This window comes from Lithobates pipiens, unplaced genomic scaffold (assembly GCF_037356315.1).
Source record: "Lithobates pipiens isolate NorthernLeopardFrog02 unplaced genomic scaffold, aLitPip1_a1.2 Scaffold_11, whole genome shotgun sequence".
Lineage (NCBI taxonomy): Eukaryota > Metazoa > Chordata > Amphibia > Anura > Ranidae > Lithobates > Lithobates pipiens.
The window spans coordinates 20,275,895-20,303,334 of record NW_027507696.1 but is presented as its reverse complement, the minus strand read 5'-3'; the positions used below and the strand labels follow the sequence as shown (position 1 = coordinate 20,303,334).

The following is a 27,440-nucleotide window of genomic DNA, read 5'->3' as shown; positions in this document are numbered from 1 at the left end:
CCCCTTAACCCTACTGTCAGGCCCTGTTTTGAGCATCATTCCTGTGTGAAAAATATTTTTGGGGTTTCAGGGAGACTGAAACGTGGACACCTGATTCAAAAGCCGGACTGTTCAGGTGACTCCTGGACAGATGGCAACCCTATATTACACAAAGGAGCTGGAGCTTTGTGGTGCTGTTACCGCATAGAAATCCATTTAAAAAAGTATGTGCGCTGAGGTTTCTTATAAAATGCAGGCAGAAGCAAAGGGGAGGCAAAGTTCTCATATGCAGCAGTGCTTGCCGCCCCTCTGTAAATAAATCTTCAGTGGATTGCATTTCACAGGCAATGAGGAACTGATACGTTGCCTCGTCATGGCCTGTTTTAACCCTGTAAATTCTGCACCACCACACTGCAACGGCGGGAATTATATGTGCTTTTGAGGTGTGTGCCCATTTACTTGAACTGCCTACCTAATGCAACAGGGGATAACTTTTGCTGTGGCATGTGTACACCCCTGTCCTTCTGCCTTAGCAGCTTAGGAGAGACGTAAAAACGTCAATTAACCGCCTTGTCTTTAACGTCCCGAATCTTACGTGTAATTGAGCCCCTAAAGTTGGTTTATTATTTATCCTTTCCTTTCTGTTCCTAGACCATTAAATGATATATACACATGCTGTGCAAGCAATCGGTTTAGAGCTGGAAAGTCCCTTTGGTTAAGCACTCCCATACCCGCCTTCCTCTAAACAGCACGGTTCATTTAAAGAGAAACTGAAAGTATCTCAGACCGAGGAAGAAAAGGCAGGTCAGACGAGTGTAGGAAAGGCCCAAAGACACAAAAACAAAAGAATACAAAAGAGATCTTGGTGGAAGAAGTGACCATAGGACAGTCCAGGTACAGGGACAAGCAAGAGGCCTTAGAAGACCTGCAAACATGTCTAAAGCGTGTACTCTGAAGATCAGTCCTGCCAACAAGGAAAAGGTAAGTGTGTGTTAATGCAGATTTTAGGCCAGCAGTAGAGTGGGAGCTTTTAGAACTTATCTAAACAGAAGAGATTTAGGAGTTTTAAAGAAATAGTGCCCTGGAAATGTTCTATTTCACCTATCGGTTGTGATGTATGCAGACCCTTTCAGGCCCAGTACTTAGATCAGGAAGTTGCCGTGCATTAAGTACATAAAGCAGGCCTAGATTAAGGCTGATTGTACAATGACTGGTATTTTCGGGGCTTTCCACACCTGGCAATGCCTAAAGAAACCTATCTACAAAGTAATGTCATAAAAAGTAATCTACATATACTTCATATTTTGAGAGGAACAGGTTTGCCGACTCATCCCTTTAAGCACGGCCATTTTTTTTTTCGGCGACATTTTATTGAGGGTTAAGAAAGTACCGTAACAATAAAGAATGTCAAACAGATAAACAATAAATCCCGATATACAGAAGTTATGAAAAAATTCAATCAATACAACGCAGAATAATCAGCCTAAAGGCACAGGAGACAAGACAATGACAAGGAATACTACGTGATATCTAAGCAGAATCTTAATGCTGCGTACACACGATCGGACTTTCCGGCGGGAAATGTTCGATGTGAGCTTGTTGTCAGAAAGTCCGACCGTGTGTATGCTCCATCGAACATTTGCTGTCGGAATTTCTGCACATAAATGTTTGAGAGCAGGTGTACACTAGGTCTGATTCAAGCAGAAGGAGCCGCACTGGCTATTGAACTTCCTTTTTCTTGGCTTGTCATACGTGTGGTACGTCACGCGTTCTCACGTTTGGAATTTTTGGCCAATGTTTCTGTGACTGTGTGTATGCAAGAAAAGTTTGAGCCAACATCTTTCGGAAAAAAATCCACGGTTTTGTTGTCGGAAAATCCGATCGTGTGTATCTGGCATAAGGCTACTTTCACACTGAAGGTGTTTTTTCAGGAGTTTTAGCGATAAAAATAGCATCTGTAAAGCGCCTGAAAACCGCCTCCCAATCCACCCCAGTGTGAAAGCCGAGTGCTTTCACACTGGGGAGGTGCGCTTGCAGGACGTTACAAAAAGTCCTGCAAGCAGCATCTTTGGTGTGGTTTGGAAGCGCTGTATACACTGCTCCTAAACTGCCCCTGCCCATTGGAATGCACGGGCAGCGCTTCTGAAGCACCTGAAAAGTGCATCGAAGCGGCGCAACATGTGCGATTTTAACCCTTTAACCCTTTCTTCGACCGCTAGCAGGGATTAAAAGATCCCGCTCGCAGCCAAGAAGCGCCACTAAAATGGCGATAAAGCGCAGCTTTACCACTGGCGCAGCCCCAGTGTGAAAGTAGCCTTATAATCCATGTGCAAGTTATTCAGTTACCATTAAGTATGGATAAGCTCAGGCGTGTTCCGATACTAGTCCAAACCCTGCCTGGGTTTTCCCGCCAGGAAGTTGTCACTGCAGACTGCGTCTCTACGCGCAACTGCAGGGTGGGAAATGCCTTGGCTGCTTATGATTAGCAGTCCACAGTGACATCTTCCTGGCAGGATCACTGCAGGTTCATGCTAGAATCCACATGCCCGAGCTCATCCCTGCCAATAAAGCTTGTGACCACACACTATACAATCTGATTGTACAATCCTCTTTAAAACTATCATCTATCTTTGGATCTATCATCAACTATGTAGTGCGAGAGCCTTCCTGATTTGCTATCAATTAAATACATTAGGTCTGTCTTCATATTACTCTAATGTCGTGTACACACGAGCAAAATGTCAGACGGGAGCATTTCATCGTATATTCCGATCGTCTGTATGCCTCATCTGACTTTTTACATTGAAAATTCTGATGGACCTAGAAAGAGAACATGTTCTAAATTTTTCAGACGGAACCAATTCCTATCAGGAAAACTGGTCATTGCATGCTGTTCAGACAGACCAAAAATGACGCATGCTCTGAAGCAAGTATGAGATGGAAGCTATTGACTACTGGCTATTGAACTTCCTTTTTCTAGTCCCATTGTACGTGCTGTACGTCACCGCATTCTTGACGGTCGGAATTTGGTGTGATTGTGTGTATGCAAGACAATTTCAGCGGAATTCCATCTGAAAAACCTTCAGAGTTTATTCCGATGGGAAAACCGGTCGTGTGTAAAGGGCATAAGGCTCCATTTACAGCTGAGCATAGTGATTTACTGGCGTTTTTTGGGTGTTTTTTTAAGCTTTTTTCCAGATTTTTACAAACCTTTTTAAAGCGATTTAGAAGCCTATTACAAGTGTTTTACAGCTTCAAGCGTTTTTTGTTTAGCCAACAGAAAGCACTAGGGGAGGGGAGGGAGGGGAAATTAGGGGTGGTGAGCTGCTGTTTTAGCCAAAAACAAGCAACAAAATGCTCGTAAAACGCTCAAGTCAGGTGTTTCTATTGAAGTCTATGGGGCCAAAAACGCTTGTAATCTGCCAAAAAGGTCATGTACTTTTTTAAGCTTCAGACGTTTTGCTTCAGGCGACCGAATGCTCAGATGTGAACAGGGGCTATTGAAATGAAAGGGATTTGGCTTGATGAGCATTTTAGAGCATCAAGCAGAAAATCACTCAGGTGTGAACGGGGCCTAAAGGTGCCCATACACAGCACAATCTGATGAACAATGCCCTTTAGATCTACCATCAACAATATAGTACAAGGGACTGCCTGACTGGATGCAAAATAATTGTTTTGGTTTGTTCTCTTATTATATAGCTTTTGTAAATCTAAAGGAGATTGTACTGAAATTGTACCAATCAAATTGTATAGCGTGAAGCCAGCCTGAAGGAAATTGCACAGAGTTTGTATAGTGGTCAGGCTAAAGAGGAGCTCCAGGCTCATTCAGAAAAAAGTAAAAGTCAGCAGCTACAAATACTGTAGCTGCTGACTTTTAATATTAGGACACTTACCTGTCCAGGGATCCAGCAATGTCCTCACCCGATTCTTCAATCAGCCTGTTTCCTAATGCACATGTGCAAGTCACGCCTTGAGACTGGTCCTGTAGTCTTCTGGGACCTGTGATGTGTCCCAGAAGACCGTAGGGGAAGGAGGGGGTCCCAACTCTCAAAACCAGGTACCCGCTCCTTCCCTCCTTTCCCCTTTTGGGTGGATCTCCGCTTTAAGAAAAAGACTTGGTACTGACATATCTAATATACAAATGTTTTGCATTCATATTCTTGCCTGCATTGGGTTGTTCCCTGAACCTGTGCAATTCAAAGGTCAGTCATTAAAATGCTAAGCTGGCAGACCTGCCGTGTAAGTTAAAATACTGACAAGTACAAAGCAACATTTATATGCAATCTGCCATGTTACTGTATGTGCAGTTTGATTCACATTATACAATAAAATTTGTTATTGGAGAACTCAGATTGATCGAAGAAGTACTAACCACATAGATTAATGATATTCTGTGTATAGATTGTATGTGTTTTTATTTTTGCTGTTGTTTTTCATCATCTGTGTGTATATTCAGCCTTATTCAGTAAAGAATAAAATCATCCAGAACAACTTATCAGAATAGAATACATTCTTTTTTAAAATTAATCTAAGGCCTGGTTCACGCTAATGCGATGCAGGAATCCTGCGGCTCCAGTGCGGTTTCCTGCATCGCACCTGAATCGCACAGTGGTTCAGACTGAGATCTGCGAACCGCTGCAGTTGTCAATGTAAAGTTAACGACGCCCCCAGATCGGTTCGCAGATCACAGTGCGAACTGTAAAATGGTGCAGGAATCGGATCGCATTGGTGTGCACACCCATGCAATCCGATTCCAGAGCGGACCAAAAAAGGGTCCTACACCATTTTGGTGCGAATGTGATGCAATTTCATCCATACAGTTTGTATGGCTGAAATCGTATCTCACAGACATCGCATGTGATGTGCACGGCAATGAGGTGTGAATCACATTCAATGTCTGGCATTGCACTAGTGTTAATTCTAATGCCCCATACACACGATCGGACTATCCGCCGGACTTTCCAGTGGAGGTCTGCCGGACTTTCCAAGCGAGCAGACTTGCCCACACATGAACTGACTTTTCCGCCGGACTTTGGGCGGAGGTACGCCGGACTTTCCAAATGAATGGACTTGCCCACACACGGACTAAAGTCTGTTCATTTTGAATATGACTTCAGGTATGACGGGAATAGATAAGGAAGTCAATCTCACCGCCTCCATCGTCGAGATTGACACCTTGCGAGCCCCGGCGCCTGGTATGGGTTTTAAGGGTAACCCCCAAAAACCCCCGAAAAACGGCTTGGGGGTCCCCCCAAGGTCCATACCAAACCCTCATTCGAGCACCCAGCCCCCCTCCTGAACCGTACCAGGCCGCCTGCCCTCAACATGGGGGGTTGGTGCTTTGGGGAAACCCGTATTTCATCCGCAAACCGATGGATGAAATACGGACATACTGTCCCTGTCCGCATGTGTGAAAGGGGCCTTATACAAGCCGTGCACTCACTACTTTACATTGTAGCAAAGTGTTATTTCTTCACTGTTGTCACATGAAAAGTCACATGAAAAGATACAATAAAATATTTACAAAAATGTGAGGGGTGTACTTACTTTGATATATATATATATATATATATATATATATATATAAAATCCTGTGCATTCAGGTGTTTGTCTGGAATTCAACTTTAAACACATTCAGGCAGAGAGGAGACCGAATATAAACAAGATTCCATGTACAGATGGCAATACACATTACAATCTGATCTACCATCAACTATGTAATACTAAGGGCAGGTTCACACTGAATTGCATGGGAAAGCGATGTGCGTGTCTGTGCAATTCACATGCAATCCGGGTGCAGTGGGTCTGCGACCTGCATTTGGGGTGTCATTAAGTTAACACTAACACCCACTGCAGATCATAAGCATAATGCATTTTAAACGAGGTTCGGGAAATGAGCACGGAATGTGGGTTTCCCACGCTGCGTGTGATGTGAACTGGCCCTGAGGCCTGTCTGACTGGATACAAGCTGAATGTACAGTTTAGCTTGGCCCTCATATTACATACGTAGTTGTGTAGATCCAACGACAATTAGATCTAAAGAGATTGTACAATCAGATTGTAAAATATCAGGCCAACTTAATAGAGATGGCTACATTAGGAAGTAAAAAAATAAATAGGCCATTTGAACATGGCCCTGTGTATGCACACAACTGATCTTTGCAGAGTCATTGCTCTTAGTTCTTGCCAGTTTAGTTTCAGTTCTGCCTGCATTGCTGCAGGGGTGACTGATTCCATTTATCTATATCAGACATTTTGCATTCTTCATAATTCTTCATGCCTTAAAGCTGCTTTACATGCATTGTTTGTAAAGAACACACACATATATGTATATATATATATATATATATATATATATATTAGAGCTGCAACTAACGATTAATTTGTCTGTCGACTAATCTATTGATTATTTCTTCGATTAGTCAACGACTATCCGATTATTTTTTTTATTTTTATTTTTTAATGAATCTAGTGTTTTTTTTTTGATTAGCTAATTCATCCTTTGGATAACCTTGAGAGTATTGTATGGCAGAGTATTGGCGGGCATTGCATTGCAGGGCAGAGTATTGGCGGGCATTGCATTGCAGGGCAGAGTATTGGCGGGCATTGCATTGCAGGGCAGAGTATTGGCGGGCATTACATTGCAGGGCAGGGAATTGCAGGGCAGAGTATTGGCGGGCATTGCAGGGCAGGGCAGGGCATTGCATTGCAGGGCATTGCATGGCAGGGCATTGCATTGCAGGGCATTGCATGGCAGGGCAGGGCATTGCATGGCAGGGCAGAGCATTGCAGGGCAGGGCAGGGCATTGCAGGGCAGGGCATGGTAGAGTTTTGCAGGGCAGGGCAGGGCATTGTAGGGCAGGGCATTGTAGGGCAGGGCATTGCAGGGCAGGGAATTGCAGGGCAGGGCATTGCAGGGCAGGGCATTGCAGGGCAGGGCAGGGCAGAGCATTGCAGGGCAGGGCAGAGTATAGCATAGCATAGTATTGCAGGGCAGGGCAGAGTATAGTATAGTATTGCAGGGCAGAGTATAGCAGGGTATAGCAGGTTATAGCAGGGCAGGGCATAGCAGGGCAGAGCAGAGTATAGCAGGGCAGAGCAGAGTATAGCAGAGTAGAGTATGGCAGGGCAGGGTAGAGTATGGCAGGGCAGGGCAGGGTAGAGTATGGCAGGGCAGGGTAGAGTATGGCAGGGCAGGGTAGGGTATGGCAGGGCAGGGTAGGGTATGGCAGGGCAGGGTAGGGTATGGCAGGGCAGGGCAGGGTAGAGTATGGCAGGGCAGGGTAGGGTATGGCAGGGCAGGGTAGGGTATGGCAGGGCAGGGTATGGCAGGGCAGGGTAGGGTATGGCAGGGCAGGGTAGGGTAGGGTATGGCAGGGCAGGGTAGAGTATGGCAGGGTAGGGTATGGCAGGGTAGGGTAGGGTATGGCAGGGCAGGGTATGGCAGGGCAGGTTATGGCAGGGCAGGGTATGGCAGGGCAGGGCAGGGTATGGCAGGGCAGGGCAGGGCAGGGTATGGCAGGGCAGGGTAGGGTAGGGTATGGCAGGGCAGGGCAGAGTATAGCATGGCATGGCAGGGCAGAGTAGAGCATGGCATGGCAGGGCAGAGTAGAGCATGGCATGGCAGGGCAGAGTAGAGCATGCCAGGGCAGGGCAGAGTAGAGCATGGCAGGGCAGGGCAGAGTAGAGCATGGCAGGGCAGAGTAGAGCATGGCAGGGCAGGGCAGAGTAGAGCATGGCATGGCAGGGCAGGGTAGAGCATGGCATGGCAGGGCAGAGTAGAGCATGGCATGGCAGGGCAGGGCAGAGTAGAGCATGGCATGGCAGGGCAGAGTAGAGCATGGCATGGCAGGGCAAAGTAGAGCATGGCATGGTAGGGCAGGGCAGAGTATTGCATGGCATGGTAGGGCAGGGCAGAGTAGAGCATGGCATGGTAGGGCAGGGCAGAGTATTGCATTGGCAGGGTATGGAGGGATGGCTGCATCCATCCGACCTCTCCCCTCCACTGCACAGATCAGTACAGCGAGGGGAGAGAGAAACCGTCATGTCATGATGCCGGTCATGACGCCGGTTTGTTTACAAGTGATCGCTCCATCGGAGCGATCACATTGTAAACACCTGGGTGTAGAAAGATGGCCGCCGCTTCGGAGCTAGGCCGAAGCCGCGGCCTCTCCTAAGGCCGAGACCGCGGAGCGCCCTGCGGATCGCGGCATGTGCGCACGGATCGGTGCCGATCCATTGCACCCCTAGGGACGGCGGCACGGAGGGGGAGAAGAGAGGGGGACGGCGGCACGGAGGGGGAGAAGAGAGGGGGACGGCGGCACGGAGGGGAGCGGTAAATGCTAAGCACTGCCCCCACTGTGACGCATCGACGCCCTGCACGCACGTCGACGCATTTTCTTAGTCGACGTAGTCGATTACGTCGACGCGTCGTGGCAGCTCTAATATATATATATAGTAACTATTTGTTTACAATACATCAAATACTGTACAGTCATTACTTTCCTCTTTCAACCCCACCACTATAGACGAGGTTGCTAAACCACTTGCTAACGCCCATCTTACCATCTTACATGATCCTGTTCCTTCGCAAATACTAAGTTCACCCTCTGGCTCTATTCTACACTCTCTAACCCCCATCTTCAATCTCTCCCTCTCCCTCTCTTCTGGCATCTTCCCCAACTCCCTAAAACATGCACATGCACATGCAGCCTCATACTTAAAAAGCCCTCACTGGTCCCATCCAATCTTACCAACCTACGCCCCATCTCCTTGCTCCCTTCTTATCCAAACTCCTTGAACGTCTGGTCCACAACCGACTGAGCAACCACCTTGCTGATCTTGATCCCCTTAAGTCTGCATTTCGTCCTCAACACTCCACAGAAAATGCTCTTCTAAAACTAACAAACGATCTACTAACGGCCAAAACCAATGAGCACTATTCTGTACTCCTACTCCTGGACCTCTCTGCTGCATTTTATATGGTTGGCCACCCCTCCTCCTCAAAACAACTCCACGCTTCTGGTCTCCGTGACTGTACTCTTCGCTGGTTCGCTTCCTACTTATCCAACCGCACCTTTAGCGTTACTTACAATTCTACTTCCTCCTCCCCTCTTTTTTTCTCTGTTGGGGTCCCCCAAGGTTCTGTTCTTGGACCTCTCCTATTTTCAATCTACACCTCCTCCTAGGGTCAGCTGAAAGCCTCCCATGGCCTCCAATACCATCTCTACACTGATGACACTCAAATCAATTTCTCTACCCCCCAGCTCACTCCTTCAGTCTCCTAGCGTATCACTGATTTACTATCCGAAATATCAGTATGGCTGTCACACCACTTCTTCAAACTAAATCTAAAACCCAACTTATAATTTTTCCTCCCCCTCGTACCTCTTCCCCTGATCTTTCTATCGAAATCAATGGCACAATTATAAGCCCATTCCTAGATGCCAAGATCCTAGGTGTAATCCTGGACTCTGAACTCTCCTTTAAGCCCCACGTACAATCACTGTCCAAATTTTGCCGCTTCAACCCCTGCAACATCTCCAAAATATGCCCCTTTCTAACCAATGACACAACAAAGCTCTTAATTCACTCCCTGGCCATCTCTTGCCTCGACTACTACAAGTCCCTTCCCACTGGCTTACCTCAACATAGTCTATCCCCCCTTCAATTCGCCATGAATGCTGCTGCCGGACTCATCCACCTTACCAATCGCTCTGTGTCTGCTGCTCCTCTCTGTCAATCCCTCCACTGGCTTCCGCTCACCTAACAAATTAAATTCAAAATACTAACAAGTACTTACAAAGTCATCCACAACTCTGCCCCCAGCTACATCACTGACCTAGTCTCAAAATACCAACTTAATCATTCTCTTCATTCTTCTGAAGACCTCCTGCTCTCTAGCTCCCTCATCACCTCCTCCCATGCGCTCCTCCAGGACTTTTCCAGAGCCTCTCCAATCCTATGGCACTCCTTACCCCAATCTGTCCGATTATCTTCTACTCTATTAGCTTTTAGACGATCCCTGAAAACCCTCCTTTTCAGAGAACCCCATCCTACTCACACCTAACAACTTTATTTTCATTTTCTCCATTTGATCATCCTCCATAGCTGTTACCTTTTGTTCCAGTTGAACCTCCCTTCTAGACTGTAAGCTCTAATGGGCAGGGCCTTCTGATCCCTCCTGTGTTGAATTGTATTGTAACTGTACTGTTTGCCCCCATGTTGTAAAGCGCTGCACAATCTGTTGGCGCTATATAAATCCTGTATGATAATAATAATACTGTATATCTCTAAATATGTTACTCTAGAATTTCAAGAGTCAAACGCTCAGAAAATAAATACCTATTTTTTAAAGGATTGCATAATTTTTTTTCAACTTTAATTTGTTTTCTTTCCTTGTGCTATTATCAGTGCTGGGGCGCTGCTTCCCTAATACATGCGCCGGCCCTTAATCTAAATGCAGGGCACCGGATGCATTGATTCCAATGGTGTTTTTTTTTGTTTTGTTCTTTTAAGCACATGATTAGAGCCTGATGCTCTTGTGTGACAACAGCGAATTAATATTCGTTATTGTCTTCCTGCTTTTCCTTCCGGCCAATCAGGAAGCGGGTCTTAAGATCCGATTGGCCGAGAGGAGAAGCAACCACATTTGCCGGTACCAGGGAGGATTTACGGGGAGATCCAAGAGATGGCCGTCCTCATCGGAGTGATCTCTCTGCACTGCAACACCGCCAACACGCGTGCCAGAGCCCGACCACATAAGTACCACCCACTGGGGGGGGGGGCTTGGATGGTTTGTTTGCTGCCCTCCCCAAAAATAGGAGCACCGGCCGCCACTGGGTATTATCATACTTCTAGCAGCCAACACTGATAGTGGGTGGAACCTGATGGGAAAGCTGAGGGACTTGACCCCCATTAGTTCTGCTGTCTCCTTGTTGACACTTGGTGTGGCCTGTACAGAAAAATACTGCATATAAAAATTTTGATCAGCGCCCAGTAAAATACAGGGCAACAGAATAAAAAAAAACGCATATTAATGTTGTTGCTCATGTGTTTACTGTGTGTTTGTATGCACATTGGGGTGTGAATGAGTCCATAGGAAAGGAAGGGCTTGTGTATACACGGTTGTGTAATTTATCTGAAAGAGGTGCATATAAATACATATACATATCAAATTCACTCTGTACCTGGCTAAGTGCATCTGAAGCCAATATATATTTTTTTTATTCATTTTGGATTGAGAAGGGCAGAGTTAGAATCTCTGTCAGTTTTTTCTTCACCCCATGTATCCTAGGGACACTAAAGCCTGCCATAGACAGTTTGAATCTTGGCTGGTTCAGCACAAACCTGTCAAGATTCAAACCATGAATAGGCAGGCTGAATGTACCAAGTCAATCAATCAAGCTGGGTACAACCAGCCTGCCGGATTTAAAGCTGGGTTCACACTGCAGCACGGCACAGCACACCACAGCAGGAGTCCGGTGTGTCTCCATTCACCATTTCAGGTCAGTTTTCAGCCTGAATTTTGGGCTGAATTTAGACCTGAAATGGACCAAAAGACACACAGGACTCTTGTGCAATTCACTCCGGAGCTGCTGCGGAGATGTGTGTACCGGCTACATAGAGAGCCAGTCACAATCTCTTGCTATGCAAATTGGATGCGACATACCAGCATCCAATTCGCACTAGTGTGAACCCAGCCTTACATGCGATTATCGCAAGTGTCTGTGTTCTCCTGGTGGGACTCCCTACCCCCTGCCAGGTGAGCACAATGACTCCTCATGAGAGGTATTCCCCAGTCAGCACTATCTGTGTTGATGATTGTAGGAAAGAAATTTGCTTAGTCTATGGCCGGCCATATTCTAGAGACAACTAAAAGTGCATTTCTTGACTTTTCCTGTTGTGTCTAGGACAGGGAGTGAAAACAATCTCCAGAATAACAAAAGGTAGGAATCTGCAACAAAGTTTGTTAAAATCCTTGCAATTTACATAGATCACCCAGAGGGGAAAAAAAATTTTTTCCACAACAAAATTGGAGTTACTCTTTAATATAGAGAATGCATTAGGGTAACAAAACTACCTTTATAACCACTTTAATCAAATTGTGCTTAGAGGAGTATGCATTTAGAATAACAGTCAACCGAAACCAGGGGTGTCCAAACGTTTTTCAAAGAGGGCCATATTTGATGAAGTGAACATGCGTCAGGGCCGAACATTTTGCCTGACATTCTTTGAACCATTAAAATGTTTATGCAAATTAACTAATACACTGCCCAACAAGAATTATCTTGCCCTTGTTGCTGTGTGTGGTGAAGAGTCTAAGGATGAACTCGGACGATTTTGCTTTATATATATCTTTTGTGGCCCCCAATGAATCCCCGAGCGCCGCTCCGGACTAAGGATGAGCTTGGGCATGTTATTTGGATATACCGTATTTATCGGCGTATAACACGCACCTTCACTTTAAGAGGGAAGTTTTAGGAAAAAAATGTAAATTGTAAATAAAAAAACGTGAAGCAATATAAGGATCAGTGCTCATCTGCAGCCCCACCATTGCCATGAACGCAGCCCCACCATTGCCATGAATGCAGCCCCACAATTGCCATGGACGCAGCCCCACAATTGCCATGAATGCAGCTCCACCATTGCCATGAATGCAGCCTCACAATTGCCATGAACGCAGCCCCACCATTGCCATGAATGCAGCCCCACCATTGCCATGAACTTTTAACACAGGGCCATGTAAAATGTTTTTAGGTAGTAGGTAACCCTCTGGTTGTCTAATATAATTTTTTTTTAAATAAAAGAGCCCAGTACCACAGAATAAATATCTTTCATTTCTATTTTACAGGTGGATGGATTCTGCACAAACCTTTACAAGCAGGTAACTTTAACAGTGATGTCAAGTTCATTTTAATTTATTATATGCCACGAGTAAGGCTATGGAGCCCTGGGGCCCAGCCTGCAGCATGGAGGCCGTATGCTGTCTTTTGATACATATTGTGCAGGCTTCAGGGCCCCTGCAGACTGCAGTCTGTGCTTAGGTGTGTACTCAGGCCAGTAAAGGAGAAATATTCTTTAGACTGGTTTCTAGTAATTCAATTACTTGGCTTATTTCTTTCATCTTACATTTTCTGTGTTGTCTATCCCTTTCCTCTTTTTATATTTTTTTTTTCTTTTTGTAATATATATTACATGGGAGACACATAATTTTAAGGGGATACAAATGTGGAAGTGTTGATTTGTTGGCTGTAATAGTGATCAGCTTCATGTAATGTGTCTGCAGTCTATTAGTGTCTGCTGAAGCTTGTCTCCATTCTCAAACCACTTCTATGGCATGCTGTAGTCTCTGACCAGTGGCAGCTCATCCATTAGGGGTGAATGGGCTCCACCACCCTAATCCATGTGCCCAGCCACTAATCTACATGCAAGGCATCGGACACATGGATTCCAATGGGTTTTTTTTCCTTAGAAGCATGTGATTATAGCCAGAGGCTCTAATCGGCTTCAAAAAAGGATCAGCTTGGGGTGCAGAGCCCTGCGCCCTGTGCCCACCCAGTTGTGTGACAATAGCATATTATTAATCAGGACGCGGGTCTTAAGACCCGGTTAAGAGGAGAAGCGATCATATTGGCCACCGAGGACAAAGCCGATGTGAAGTCGGAGACGCAGGGTAAAGCTACCGCCATGGAGGAGGAGGAGGAGGAGACGCAGGAAGGAACCGAAGCTGCTAGATGGGGTAAGTGCGGGGTTGGTGGGGGGACGGATGAGCAACAAACCAGAGGATGGCAACGGGTGTCTCGTTTACTCCCCCCCCCACAAATTAGACAGCACCAGCTGCCACTAACCATCTACTGTTGGATGCCTGCGGCCTGATCTCAGGGGGGCCCCCATGTCAAATATTGACCAGCACAGCTTTAGTGGATGAGGGTTATGTTTTTTGACACATCTTTCTTCAATGATTTAACAAATATAATAGGTTATTATAAGCCTGTAAATTAATTAGCCCTAAAAAGTTAAAGACTGACTTTTCACTTGTGCATTACGGTAACATATGATCAAATAAGCTTTTTGCATGTTAATGCTCAGTACTGTTTGTGTTGTTTTGCCTTTTTAAAATGTCACTCCTGAAGCCACACTTATATATACACAGCAATAGGATAAACATTGACATAGCATTGTCACAGAGCTCTATGAAGCAAAAAATAAAGTTAATATTATCCACTAGAATTATGTTGTGATGCTCATAACTTTTCTTCTCTCTGCAGGTCCAAAAGTTCTTATCTGATTTTGTCCCAGAGAAAATTCACTACTTGGATAGTCTGTTGAAGGTATAAATAATGAACTGCAAAATGAATTGGGGTTCATTGTCGCTTTACATTGTTTGCGTGTGTGCAATAAACAGAAAAAGCTTTGCATTTTGACTTCTAAATCCAACTTTTAACAGTCTAAAAGTATTTTTCTCAATATGTTTACACCATAATATCATTGGGAGTTCATCTGAATATATATTTGAGATTTTGGTGACAAAATATTACATTTTTTTATCTATTGAAATTGTGGTAACATCTGTACCCGTGAGTTCTTGGGTCTAATTACCATTATGAAGGGATGATTCTGCTTTGTTTTGAATTCATTCTATATTACACCCAGAAGTGAATGACAGCATCCAGGGTGGATGGGAGCAGAATCATAGGCCTCAAGAGGTATAAGCAAGTCGGGGGAAATTCTTTCACTAGTTTCCACCTATAAATATTAAATCATATTTGGGTTAACTTACTTACAGGTTGTCTCAAATATATGAACTTTATAAAGTTGCAGTCCAGGTGACTTGATCATTTTCTCCTCTCTCAGAGTGACCTCTTCAATGTCAAGGATCTGACTTCACTTCATGCTGAGTTGAATATTCCTATTCCTGACCCTCCTTCTCAAGAATCTGAGGTGAGAGACATAAAAGAGTAAAAAATAAAGGGAAAACCTAAGCTGGTATGCTCCTTCAGTTGGCCATTGGGCTGCAGACCTTCCAAACTTTTAGTTTTGGTTAGAGTCAGTAAGGAGACACTTGCAAGGGGAGATTTCCAGTCCCTAAGATACAACAAGAAAAAATAATAAAAAATAATTTTAAAAAATTGCCTTTTAATGGTGTTGATTTACTTAAAACTGTAGTGTGCAAAATCTGTTGCAGCTGTGCATGGTAGCCAATCAGCTTCTAATTTCAGCTTCTTCATTAAAACCCTTTCATGACTAAGCCTATTTTTGACATTTGGTGTTTACAAGATAAAATCCAAATTTTTTGCTCGAAAATTACTTGGAACCCCCAAACATTATATATATATATATATATATATATATATATATATATATATATATATATATATATATATATATATTTTTAGCAGAGACTCTAGAGAATAAAATGGCGTTTGTTGCAATATTTTATGTCACACGGTATTTGTGCAGCTGTGTTTTAAACGCAACTTTTTGGGAAAAGGGACGCTTTCATGAATTTTAAAAAAACAAAACAGTAAATTAGCCCAATTTTTTGGCATAATGTGAAAGATAATGTTACGCCTAGTAAATAGATACCAAACATGTCTCGCTTTATAATTGCACGCACTCGTGGAATGACGACAAACTATGGTACCTAAAAATCTCAATAGGCGACGCTTTACATTTTTTTTCCGGTTACCAGGTTAGAGTTACAGAGGATCCCTCCTTTACACTTCAAAGTATTCAGATTGCCGTTTTTCGGCGATTCTGAATACTGTATTTTTTTTAAAAAAACTGGCGCCATTGGCAGCCGAATAAACGGGAAGTGACGTCATGACATTGCTTCCGTGTTTACTATTAGGAGACTGGAATGAAGCTGCTTACGGCTTCAAGCTAGTCTCACCCTAGCCGCCAGATGCAGCGGATGTTCGATCGGGGCTCCCGATTGAACAGGAGCCCCGGTAAGAGCAGCGGGGGGGGCATCCCCTATCGCTCCTCCGGCATAACAGCCGAGCGGCTTATAGCCACATCGGTTGTTATTGCTGGAAAGCCAATCGCCTGCTCTGAAAAACGGTACAGGGATGATACCTGCAGCTGTGGGCATCATCCCGGTATATACCCCCTGAAAGCCGAGTACGCACATCTGCGTACGCTCGGCGGTAAGGGATTAAGGCCACGTTCACATCGGGCCATTTTAACCACTTAAGGATCAGGCCTCTTTTTCAGATTTGGTGTTTACATGTTTAAAACATTTTTTTTTGCTAGAAAATTACTTAGAACCCCTAAACATTTTATATTGTTTTTTTTTCTAACACCCTAGAGAATAAAATGGCGGTCATTGAAATACTTTTTTTCACACCGTATTTGCGCAGCGGTCTTACAAACGCACTTTTTTGGGAAAAAATTCACTTTTTTGAATAAAAAAATAAAACATCAGTAAAATTAATTTTTTTTTTTATATTGTGAAAGATAATGGTACGCCGAGTAAATTGATACCCAACATGTCACGCTTCAAAATTGCGCCCGCTCGTGGAATGGTGTCAAACTTTTAGCCTCAAAAATCTCCATAAGCGACATTTAAAAAATTCTACAGGTTGCATTTTTTGCGTTACAGAGAAGGTCTAGGGCTAGAATTATTGCTCTTGCTCTACCGATCGCGGCGATACCTCACATGTGTGGTTTGACCACCGTTTTCATATGCGGGCGCTACTCAGGTATGCGCTCGCTTCTGTGCGCAAGCTCGTCGTGACGGGGTGTTTTTAAAAACCTTTTTTTTTCTTATTTATTTTAATTGATTTTATTTATTTTTACACTGTTTTTAAAAAAAAAAAAATGTATCACTTTTATTCCTATTACAAGGAATGTAAACATCCCTTGTAATAGAAAAAAGCATGACAGGTCCTCTTAACCACTTGACCACTGGGCACTTAAACACCCTTAATAACCAGACCAATTTTCAGCTTTCGGTGCTCTCGCATTTTGAATGACAATTACTCAGTCATGCAACACTGGACCTATATGAAATTTTTGTCCTTTTTTCACACAAATAGAGCTTTCTTTTGGTGGTATTTAATCACCGCTGGGTTTTTTATTTTTTGTGCTATAAAAGAAAAAATACCGAAAATTCTGTAAAAAAATGAATTTTTCTTTGTTTCTGTTAGAAAATTTAGCAGATTAGTAATTTTTTCTTCATAAATTTTGGCCAAAATTTATACCACTACATATCTTTGGTAAAAATAAGTACAAATTGGTGGATATTATTTGGTCTTTGTGAAAGTTATAGAGTCCACAAGCTATGGTGCCAATATCTGAAAATTGATCACACCTGAAGTACTGACGGCCTATTTCAATTCTTGAGACCCTAACATGCCAGAAAAGTACAAATACCCCCCAAATGACCCCTTTTTGGAAAGAAGACATTCCAAGGTATTTAGTAAGAGGCATGATGAGTTTTTTGAAGTTGTCATTTTTTCCCACAATTCTTTGCAAAATCAAGATTCTTTTTACTTTTTTTTTTTTTTCACAAAATTGTCATATTATCAGTTTATTTCTCACACACAGCATATGCATACCACAAATTACACCCCAAAACACATTCTGCTATTACTCCCGAGTATGGCGATACCACATGTGTGAGACTTTTACACAGTGTGGCCACATACAGAGGCCCAACATGCATGGAGCGCCATCAGGTGTTCTGGAGCACCCAGGACAATTCTGACATTTCTCTCCTACATGTAAAAATCATCATTTATTTGCTAGAAAATTACATAGAACTCCAAAACATTATATATGTTTTTTAGCAAACACCCTGGAGAATCTCGCACGGTATTTGCGCAGTCATTTTTCGAATGCTTTTTTTTGGAAAAAAAACAGTTTTGTGCTTAAAAAAAAAAAAACACAGTAAAGTTAGCCCAATTTTTGCATAATGTGAAAGATGAAGTTACGCTGAGTAAATAGATACCTAATATGTCACTCTTCAAAATTGCACACGCTCGTGGAATGGCGCCAAATGTCGCTACTTAAAAATCCCCATAGGCGACGATTTAATTTTTTTTACTGGTTATATGTTTTGAGTTACAGAGGAGGTCTAGGGCTAGAATTATTGCTCTCGCTCTAACGTTCGCAGCGATACCTCACATGTGTGGTTTGAACACCGTTTTCATATGTGGGCGGGACTTATGTATGCGTTCGCTTCTGCATGCGAGCACATGGGGACAGGGGCGCTTTAAAAAAAAACATTTTTTTTTATTGTTCATTTTACTTTATTTATTTTAGTTTGACATTTTTTTCCCCAAAAATAATTTTTTTGATCACTTTTTTTTTTTTATAATATGGCATGACAGGTCCTCTTTACAGTGAGATGTGGGGTCAATAAGACCCCACATCTCACCTCTAAGCTGGGAAGCCTGAAAAAAAAAAAAGATTCTGGCTTTGATCGTATTAGCGATTCGGTAGAAGCACCGGAGGGCGGAGGGCGGCGGGAGGGGGGGGGGATGTCTATGGCTGGGTATTGCAGGGTATCACCGACTATGGCTGGGTATCTCAGAGTATGGCTGGGTATCTCAGAGTATGGCGTTGCAGAGTACTGCGTTGCAGAGCATTGCAGGGTATTGGCGGGTGTTGCAGAGCATTGCAGAGTGTTGCAGGGTATTGGCGGGTGTTGCAGAGTGTTGCAGAGTATTGCAGAGTATTGCAGAGTGTTGCAGAGTATTGCAGGGTATTGCGGGGTGTTGCAGAGTGTTGCAGAGTGTTGCAGGGTGTTGCAGAGTGTTGCAGGGTGTTGCAGGGTGTTGCAGAGTGTTGCAGGGTGTTGCAGGGTGTTGCAGAGTGTTGCAGAGTATTGCAGGGTATTGAGCGGCCGTTTACCGTGATTCGTGATGCGCCGGGTCCACTGGACCCAGCGGTCACGGATGCTCTCGTGTGCGCGCCCCAGGGGGCGCGCGAGAGCAGAATTCTGGGAGGCCGTTAATTAACGGCCTCTCAGAGTTAAACAACCGCCCTGAAGCCGTTAATCGGCAATGGGCGGTTGTTAAGTGGTTAAATATGAGATCTGGGGTCAAAAAGTCCTCAGATTTCATATTTGGACTAAAATGCAAAAAAAAGAAAAAAATGACATTTAAAAAAAATATATCTTTAAGAGGTATGGGCGGAAGTGACGTTTTGACGTCGCTTCCGCCCTCCTATGGTATAGAGACGAGTGGGGGCCATCTTAGCCTCACTCGTCTCCATACCCAGCTAGCGAAAGGACCCGATCGCCTCCGCTGCTACCAACGGCTCCGGTAAGCAGCAGAAGGTGCGGGAGGGGGGGTGGCACCTCTCCCCCTGCTGACAGCGGTGATCTCGCGGCGAATCCGCCGCGGAGACCACCGTTATCGTACAGATGACCGGCGCCTGAAGAGATGGATATCTCGGTTGTGGCAGCAGCTGCTGCCGTTACCGAGATATCCCTCTTCAAAAATAGGACGTACATCGGCATGCGCTGGTCGGTAAGTGGTTAAAATGCGATTCACGTATCAAATCTATTGCTGGAATGGCACCGTCCGAATCGGTGCAACACCAATTCCTAAAAGTGGTTCCTGTACTACTTTTGGTGACTTCAGGGACGATTTGTAGACATCTGTGCATGAACCCGCACAGATGTCTGTCAAATTGCCTTCGAAAATGGACTGCATTGCTGGTTTGAAATCGTGCAAGTTAAGCTGAACTTGCACGATTTCAAACCTGCCCTCAATGTGAACCTGGGTTTAAGTTTTGACAAAAAAAATGGTAGCTGATTGGTTTCTTTGCAGAGCTGCACCAGAATTTGCACTCTCCAGTTTTAGTAAATCAACTCCACTGTCACCGGAGCATGCATTCCCAGTGGAAGGTTTCTCCAGTCATTTCTTCCACTCCACAACAAAGCCCCATTGTGATAAAAACAATTTAAGAAAAATCTCCCCAGTGGGGAAACAAACTGCAATGAAAATCTGATGGAAGTTCTAACCTTTCCTCACTCAAACCAAAATATTTTAATTTTAATACTTAGACATAAACCTGGGTACAAACCTATGTTGGTAATGCTTATTACTTTATTACGGCCATGCTGAAGCTTCTGTTAAATTATGTCTTATATTTTTTTTTAAACACTTGAACAAAGTATATTTTCTTTTCAGGATTCTAAAATGGAAACCGATAAAGAAGAAAAGAAAGGTAACATATGTCCCTTCTGTCTTTCTAGTTTTGTATTAAAGGATCTGTACACACCTTATTTGGTGTTTGCTAAATACTGGAGGAGTATATCTCTTCACAGTTTCTTATTTCACTCAGCAGTTCAATGATATCTATGTACTTGAGTTCTTGGGTAGGCATGAGGTTTTGTTGACGCCAACCATGGTTTCAAATTTTGAAGCATTCCCTGAAACCATGGCGAACTGAACTTTGGCAGATTTGCTCATCTCTGTTCCTGGGTCTGCACATCTGCCCACCAAGATCCACCCACTAAATGGAAGCAATCGTTTGAGTGAAATTACACTTAAAAAAAGATTTTTTTGTGGGCACTTTTGGTCAGTTTTGCACATATCATTTTGCTACTAAGGCCGGCCATAGACAGGGCAAATGTATTTCCTGCAGGAAAACATTTTGCTTGATTCCCCCATCAATACAGACAGTGTTGACAGGGGGATCCCTCCCAAGGAGCCATTGTGTTCTCCTGGCGGGGGAAGCCCTCTCAGTCGGGAGAACACACTGATTATTTCTAGGGGCTATAACAGCTGCTAGCAATAATTGCATGCAAAATTTGGCAGGCTGATCTATCAATCAACTTGGGTACATTCAGCCTGCCCATTCATGGTTTCGAATCTCGGCTGGTTTCTGCTGAACCAGCTGGAATTCGAAGCATCTATGACTGGCTCAAGATGTTCTAACACATCTACTGTCTTTTACCACACAACTGCTAATTAGATGCAAGACACAAAACATTAGACCTATAAGGCCCCTTTCACAAAGGGGCGTTGACGGTGAAGCGCTAATATTTTTAGTGGCGCCTTACCGTCGTATTTGCGGGGGTATTCGGCCACTAGCGGGGCTCTTTTAACCCACTCTAGCGGCCGAAAAAGGGTTAAAATAAAAACAGCTATACTGCAGCAGCACTTTGCCGGCAGTGTAGCCACGCTGCCCCGTTGATTGCAATGGGCAGGAGCAGTGGAGGAGCGGTATACACACCACTCCAAAGATGCTGCTAGCAGGACTTTTTTTTACTGTCCTGCCAGCGCACCGCTCCAGTGTGAAAGCCCTCAGGCTTTCACATTGGAGAGACACGAGCGGCTGTTTCAGGGCACTTTGCAGGCAATATTTTTAGCTCTGTAGCGCCTGCAAAGCGTCCCAGTGTGAAAGGGGTCTAAGAGGCGAGGATCTGACTTCCCTTACCAGGTTCCACCTTAAACAAAAATAATGCATTTGGGTTGACTGCAGATATGTTTGCTATACTGACTTTCATTTTCCGGGTTTACACAGCTCCTAAATGTGGATTCTTGAAGGAAAATGAAAAGATTCATAAAATCCTGAACACTGTCCTACCGGAGATAAGGACTCTGCGTGAGGGATGTGCACTGGTAAGGCTGTGATAGAAATCAGTGGCCCGTGAAAAGTGAATGCAAATGACAAAAACCTGATATCAGCAGTTTATTTCTTTTAGATTATCACTTGGATCCATCATGTCATTCCAAAAATTGAGGATGGAAATGACTTTGGAGTTTCAGTACAGGTATGCAATTGCTTGTATATTCTTATACAGAGTGCTTTATTTTATGTTGGCAGTTTAAAAGGTGGAAGTTCATAGCAATGACATATAGATAAAATGTGTTATTCAACAATCATTTTTTTTTTACTGAAAACATCTACAAATACCTGGTCATTTAACAGACTTTCTTACATGTTATTCCCTTCTTTAAACATATAAGGAAAAAGTCTTGGAACGTGTTACAGCCATAAAAACCAAAGTAGAAACCACTCAGACTAACATCAACAAGTAAGTATATCCTAAATATATCCTATAAAACTTGATTTGACATTTTATAACCTGCTAGTCTTTCATCCTTTACCATAAGTGCTTGAAAAGGTGCAGGTGGCAGTTGCTTAAAGCAGAACTAGACCCACTGGTATAACTGCTTGCCAAAAGAAAGCTGAAGTTAGAAATTTTCCATAAGGCCCCTTTCACTCTGGGGTAGTGGGTGCATCGGCAGTAAAACGCTGCTATTCGCCCACTAGCGGGGCGCTTTTACCTCCCCCTGCTATTGGCCGAGAAAGGGTTAAAACCACCACAAAGCGCTGCATTGATTTCAAAGGGCAGGAGCGGTGTATACACCACTCCTTCACCACTCCAAAGATGCTGCTTGCAGGAGTTTTTTTTAATGCCCTGCAAGCGCACCGCTCCAGTGTGAAAGCACTAGGGCTTAGAAGCATGAACAATAATGGCTTCAGTATTAGAATGTAAAATAACACCTTTTCGGATGACTTTGTTGTGTATGTTTCTACATATTAAATTCAATATCCACTGTGGGATCTAAAGCCATTTTTTTGTTAATTTTTTGTTTTGAATAGAGTTGTGAGGGGTTCGAATCTATATCGGGTTTTTATTATTGTTGATGTCCCTGCTAGGGAGATTTGTTCTACTTTTCCTGGTGACCAATGCCACTGTATTAAAAGTGAGTGAAATGTCAGAGTTTTGAGTCCCTAGAACAAAAATAGATGGGAAATCTTCCAATGGGGTCACATGTTCCAGGGACAACTATCTAAGGCAGCATTCTCCTCACTTTGGAGAAATTAAATCTCACTTCCCGTCGTGTCTACACATCGAATGGGACCAAGATATGAAACTAAAAGACTAAAAAACAGTGGTTTTAACCATGAAAATCATTTTACATGGTAGAATAGGGATTTATCCAAAATTGAGGGGGGGGGGGGTAGATAGTTTTGTCATTATATATCATTTTAAGGCCATTTAACCCAAAATGATACCTGGCTTATTTTGTTAGTTGGTAGAGCTGTGACACATGATTGTACCTTTTGACTAAATTCAATTACTTTGTGCTGTGTGTCAAGATGGCAGCACCCAGTATAACTGGGACCTAGAGACAGTTGATCATTGAATATGTTGTTTGGAAGCTGAATAGTCGGTATATCCGATGGTGGTGGGTTTTAGTATGCTTGGCAAAAGAAAAGGGTTGTTTTTAGTACATTACTAACTGTTTATAGACTACAAAATCCAGCAGTGAGGCCGCGTACACACGCTGGGACTGTTCGCTCAACTTTGTCCGTCAAACAGTTTCAGCGGACAGTCCGCTCAAAATTAGCATGGACGGACTTGCCCACACACGACGAACGAAGAGCCCGCTGAAACCGTGCGCGATGACGTGAACGGCACGTACGACGGGACTAGAAAACGACGTCCTATACACTGCAATGCAACCTTCGGCGTGTAAATTCTTTCTGAGCATGCGCGAGACTTAGTTTGACGAACAAGCCTACACACGGGCGGACTGTCCGCTCAAACCAAGTTTCAGCGGACAGTTTTTCGGAATTTCCGAAAAACTTTGTTCGTCAGACTGTCCGCTGAAAGCCCACACACGAGCGGACTGTCCGCCGAAACACTGTTCAGCGGACAAAGTTGAGCGAACAGTCCCCGCGTGTGTACGCGGCCTAAGAAAAAAATAAATAAATAATAATAATAATAATATATATATATATATATATATATATATATATATATATATATATATATATATATATATATATATATATATATATATATATATATATATAAACCATTCCCTAAATTTATCCATTAGAAAAATATAAATAAAGGAAAAACATGTCTACTGTTTTGCCCCTTTTAGGTATTTCACAGAACGAGGAGATGCTGTTGCTAAAGCTTCAAAGGAAACTCATGTGGTGAGAGACTATATATTTCAGACTTTGCTCTCCTGTTTTCCTTTATTTTACATAGTATTTCTGTCATTCTGAATCATTTTTATTCCTTGTATTATTTTTCTTCTGCCTCTCATTTTCTTTTCTTTTTTCTTTTTTTTTTATTTCTAGATGGACTACAGAGCCCTGGTCCATGACAAAGATGAAGGTGCCTTTGTAGAGCTAAGATTAGCTCTCATTGAAGTGAGAAATATCTACGTGAGTTTCATATTTTTCTAATAAGAGGCTCTGATTCATTACTTACATATTTATCAAAGCACCTTTGTTGTTACTGATGACAATTACTTAGATTCTGGCTTGTGTTCTCACCAGTCCTGTACTGGAAGAATAAAAGGTAAATAGTGTTTAGTTGCCGTATGAAACAAGAACAGTGTTTCCTTTGAACGCCAGCAGGCTAAAGGGCATGGGGCCCATTTAAGTACTTTTTTTTACTTTTTAACTGCACAAAAAAAAAACAAGTAATCAATACACCTCTACAAAACATGGCCAGTTCCCATTATTTCATACATTTTAAAGACCCTGCTGTTGATTTGCCAGAAATGCACATTGATTTTCTGTAGTCCAAAGTAACAACTGGAGGGGCTAATTATTAGACTCCTTGGGATAACACAGGAAGTGGACAAAGGACAGCTCTGAATTTCTAACATGATAAACACTTTTTCGATTAAAAATGTATTTATTTACTGATCATTGATGCAGAAACTGTTGTTCCTTGCCTAATGATCAGTAAAATGTTTATGGCTGTGTTACAGCCATTTGAATGTAGCCTTAAAGGGATTGTAAACCCTCATGGTTTTTCACCTTAATGCATTAAGCCCCCCCTCATATTACTTACCTGAACGCTGTCATCTTCCAGCTGGGAACGAGCACACTAGCTCTAGCTGGTGTCTCATGTCCTGATTGGATAGATTGATAGCACTGCAGCCATTGGCTCCCACTGCTGTCAATCAAATCCAATGATGCAGCGCCGGGGGAGCGGGCCCGCACGGGTGTCCAGCTTAGGAGTGCCTTCTCCAACGTGGACAGTTGATGCAGGGAGGAGCCACCAGCGCCACTGAGGGACCCCAGAAGACATGGATCAGGGCAACTCTGTGCAAAACGAACTGCACAGTGGAGGTAAGTATGACATGTTTGTTTTTTTTTAAATGAGGGTTTACAACTCCTTTTAAGTACTGGAATGTGAAGTGAGTGGTTTAATATATATATCTCCCCTCTGTTATTTTATGGAAATGCTTGGTTAACTCGAGCCTCTATCTATACCGGGATACTTACAAAAACCAGGGTTGCAAAAGAAAATTTGACAAAGAGTGGGCATGCTGGCTTGAGGACCCATTAACGGCTGTGAACCCAATCCCCTAATACCTGTTAAGAGTTGTTGTGTGCTTTTTCCATTGTCCCTACCTTCTCAGTTACCCTGGTCTTTCCTTTCACAGGAGGCTGCACACTTAAGCCCCATAAACATGATCCGACTTTTGCTGGCAGAATTTCTGATGTGAGCTTTTGGTCAGAAATTCCGACTGTGTGTATGCTCCATCAGACTTTTGCTGCCAGAATTCCAGCCAGCAAAAGACTAAGAGCAGGTTCTCTATTTTTCAGTCGGAAAAAGTTCCAATTGGAAATTCAGATCGTCTGTACAAATTCTGATGCGCAAAATTCCTATGCATGCTCGGAAACAATTTGACGCATGCTTGGAAGCATTGAACTTAATTTTCTCGGCTCATCGTAGTGTTGTACGTCACCGCATTCTTGACGGTCGAAAGTTCAGAGAACTTTTGTGTGACCATGTGTATGTAAGCCAAGCTTGAGCAGAATTCTGTCGGAAAAACCATCCAAGTTTTTTCTGATGGAAAATCCGCTCATGTGTACGGAGCATAACATTTCACATGGTGCCGTAAACTGGTATATAAGCCCCTTTTTAAGTACAGCTTCTGTTAGTAGTATGAGTGTTTGTGTTCTTTGTTTTGCACAAGTGCTTGAGTTTGCTCACTAGGAGTATGTGGCAACTTTTTTTCTATCTGAAAAATCAATATAAAAAAGATTTCTATCTGCTATCTATCTCTGATTTGGCTTATGTCTAAGTACAGGAACAAAGACCTAGTCAAAACCTGTGAAGAATCCTTCTAAGCCTCATATTGGTGCTCTAATGACGGGCAGCCTCCTTGATTTAGGAGATAGGAGGGTCAGGCCAAACTCAATGTTTACAGGAAAAGCTACATCAGCTGCCTTTAACTGTGTGTCTGTTGATCATTTTGATATGTGGTTTTCACTGATGGTAAGCCTATGTATTTATCATCATATGCTGACAGAATTGCCAAGGTTTCGGACAGGTCTACTTTAAGTAGAAAACTCTTTGGTGTATGGATTAAGAACCTTCACATGATAATTAGTTCTAAAATCAGATGTCATAATTTCTCTGTCCTTTTTCAAAAAGAACTGACCAACAAGCCATGGATCACTGAGTTGTAAAAATGTAACTTAACCACATGGCAAGAGGTGGGGTGGATTTGCTTTGTAGGCCTTAAAACAAGAGGGGTTTGTGCTGTTGGTTAAGCTTTGCGGATATGGGGAGAGACACAGAGGTGCTGGTGGCATACTCTAATGATAATGTTATATTTCAAAACGTCATCACTATTATGCATCCTATGTCACTACCAAGTTATCTAACCATGCAAACTTTCAGAACTTTCTGCATGCAATCATTCAAACTAAAATGTATTAACTCCTCCCTAATAAGCTCACATCTTAAAGGTTTTATTTTTTTTGTAATCTTGCATCAACTGTGGTGGTACTAGATGTGTCATAATCACCAACATTTTAATGGATCCCACCACTACAGCCCATAGAAACTGCTACCTGAAATTTACAGTCTGATATGTTTCATAGTTTCATAGTAGGTAAGGTTGAATAAAGACAATAGTCCATCCTGTTCAACCTGTGTGGGTGCACGTGTGTCAGCGTCTATAATTATTTTCCATATCCCTGTATGTTGTGTTCTTTAAATTACACATCCAGGAGTCTTTTAAAAATATCCATACTCCCCAATGCCACCCTCAATTGTGGAAGAGAGTCCCACAGTCTTATTGCCCTGACAGTGAAAAAAACACTGTCAGGCATACTGACTAAAGAGCAATCGTTTAAAAGGTATTGCACAATGATTACTGTAATGGATAGCTACAGATTATTTAAATATGTTTGCCTTTCACTTTAAATGCCAACCACTTGTGGGTTTAATTTAGGTGATATGTAAAATAATCAAGTACTGTTTCTAAACACCTTTTTGTTGCAGAAAATACAAATATTTTTTTCTGTTTCAGGTTGAAATTTTTGATATTATTTACAAAAACTTTGAGAAAATCTCAAACCCTAAAGGAGAGGAGAAAAGCCCAATGTATTGACCTTAATCCAGGATGCCTCCTACGTACTACATTCTCCCAGAATGTTCTGTTTCCTACTTGTACACTGTAAAGAAATACAATAAAATGAGCTTCAGAAGACTGTGA

At 43.0% G+C, this 27,440-nt stretch overlaps 1 protein-coding gene across 1 annotated transcript; it reads left to right on the top strand.

Moving 5' to 3' along the window:
• The first annotated feature begins 730 nt into the window (after positions 1-730).
• On the top strand, positions 731-27,440 carry PSME2 (proteasome activator subunit 2). The gene is made up of 11 exons (XM_077469536.1): positions 731-960; positions 12,836-12,868; positions 14,253-14,315; positions 14,839-14,925; positions 20,130-20,166; positions 21,469-21,566; positions 21,650-21,718; positions 21,915-21,982; positions 23,850-23,904; positions 24,052-24,138; positions 27,255-27,440. The coding sequence occupies exons 1-11, from the start codon at positions 913-915 to the stop codon at positions 27,333-27,335; spliced, it is 726 nt and encodes a 241-aa protein (XP_077325662.1). The 5' UTR covers positions 731-912; the 3' UTR covers positions 27,336-27,440.

Coding starts and splice junctions, on each gene's coding strand:
- PSME2 (XM_077469536.1), top strand. CDS start 913: ATGTCTAAAGCGTGTACTCTGAAGATCAGTCCTGCCAACAAGGAAAAG. Junction 14,316..14,838: donor ACTTGGATAGTCTGTTGAAG/GTATAAATAATG, acceptor CTCCTCTCTCAG/AGTGACCTCTTCAATGTCAA. Junction 14,926..20,129: donor CTCCTTCTCAAGAATCTGAG/GTGAGAGACATA, acceptor TTTTCTTTTCAG/GATTCTAAAATGGAAACCGA.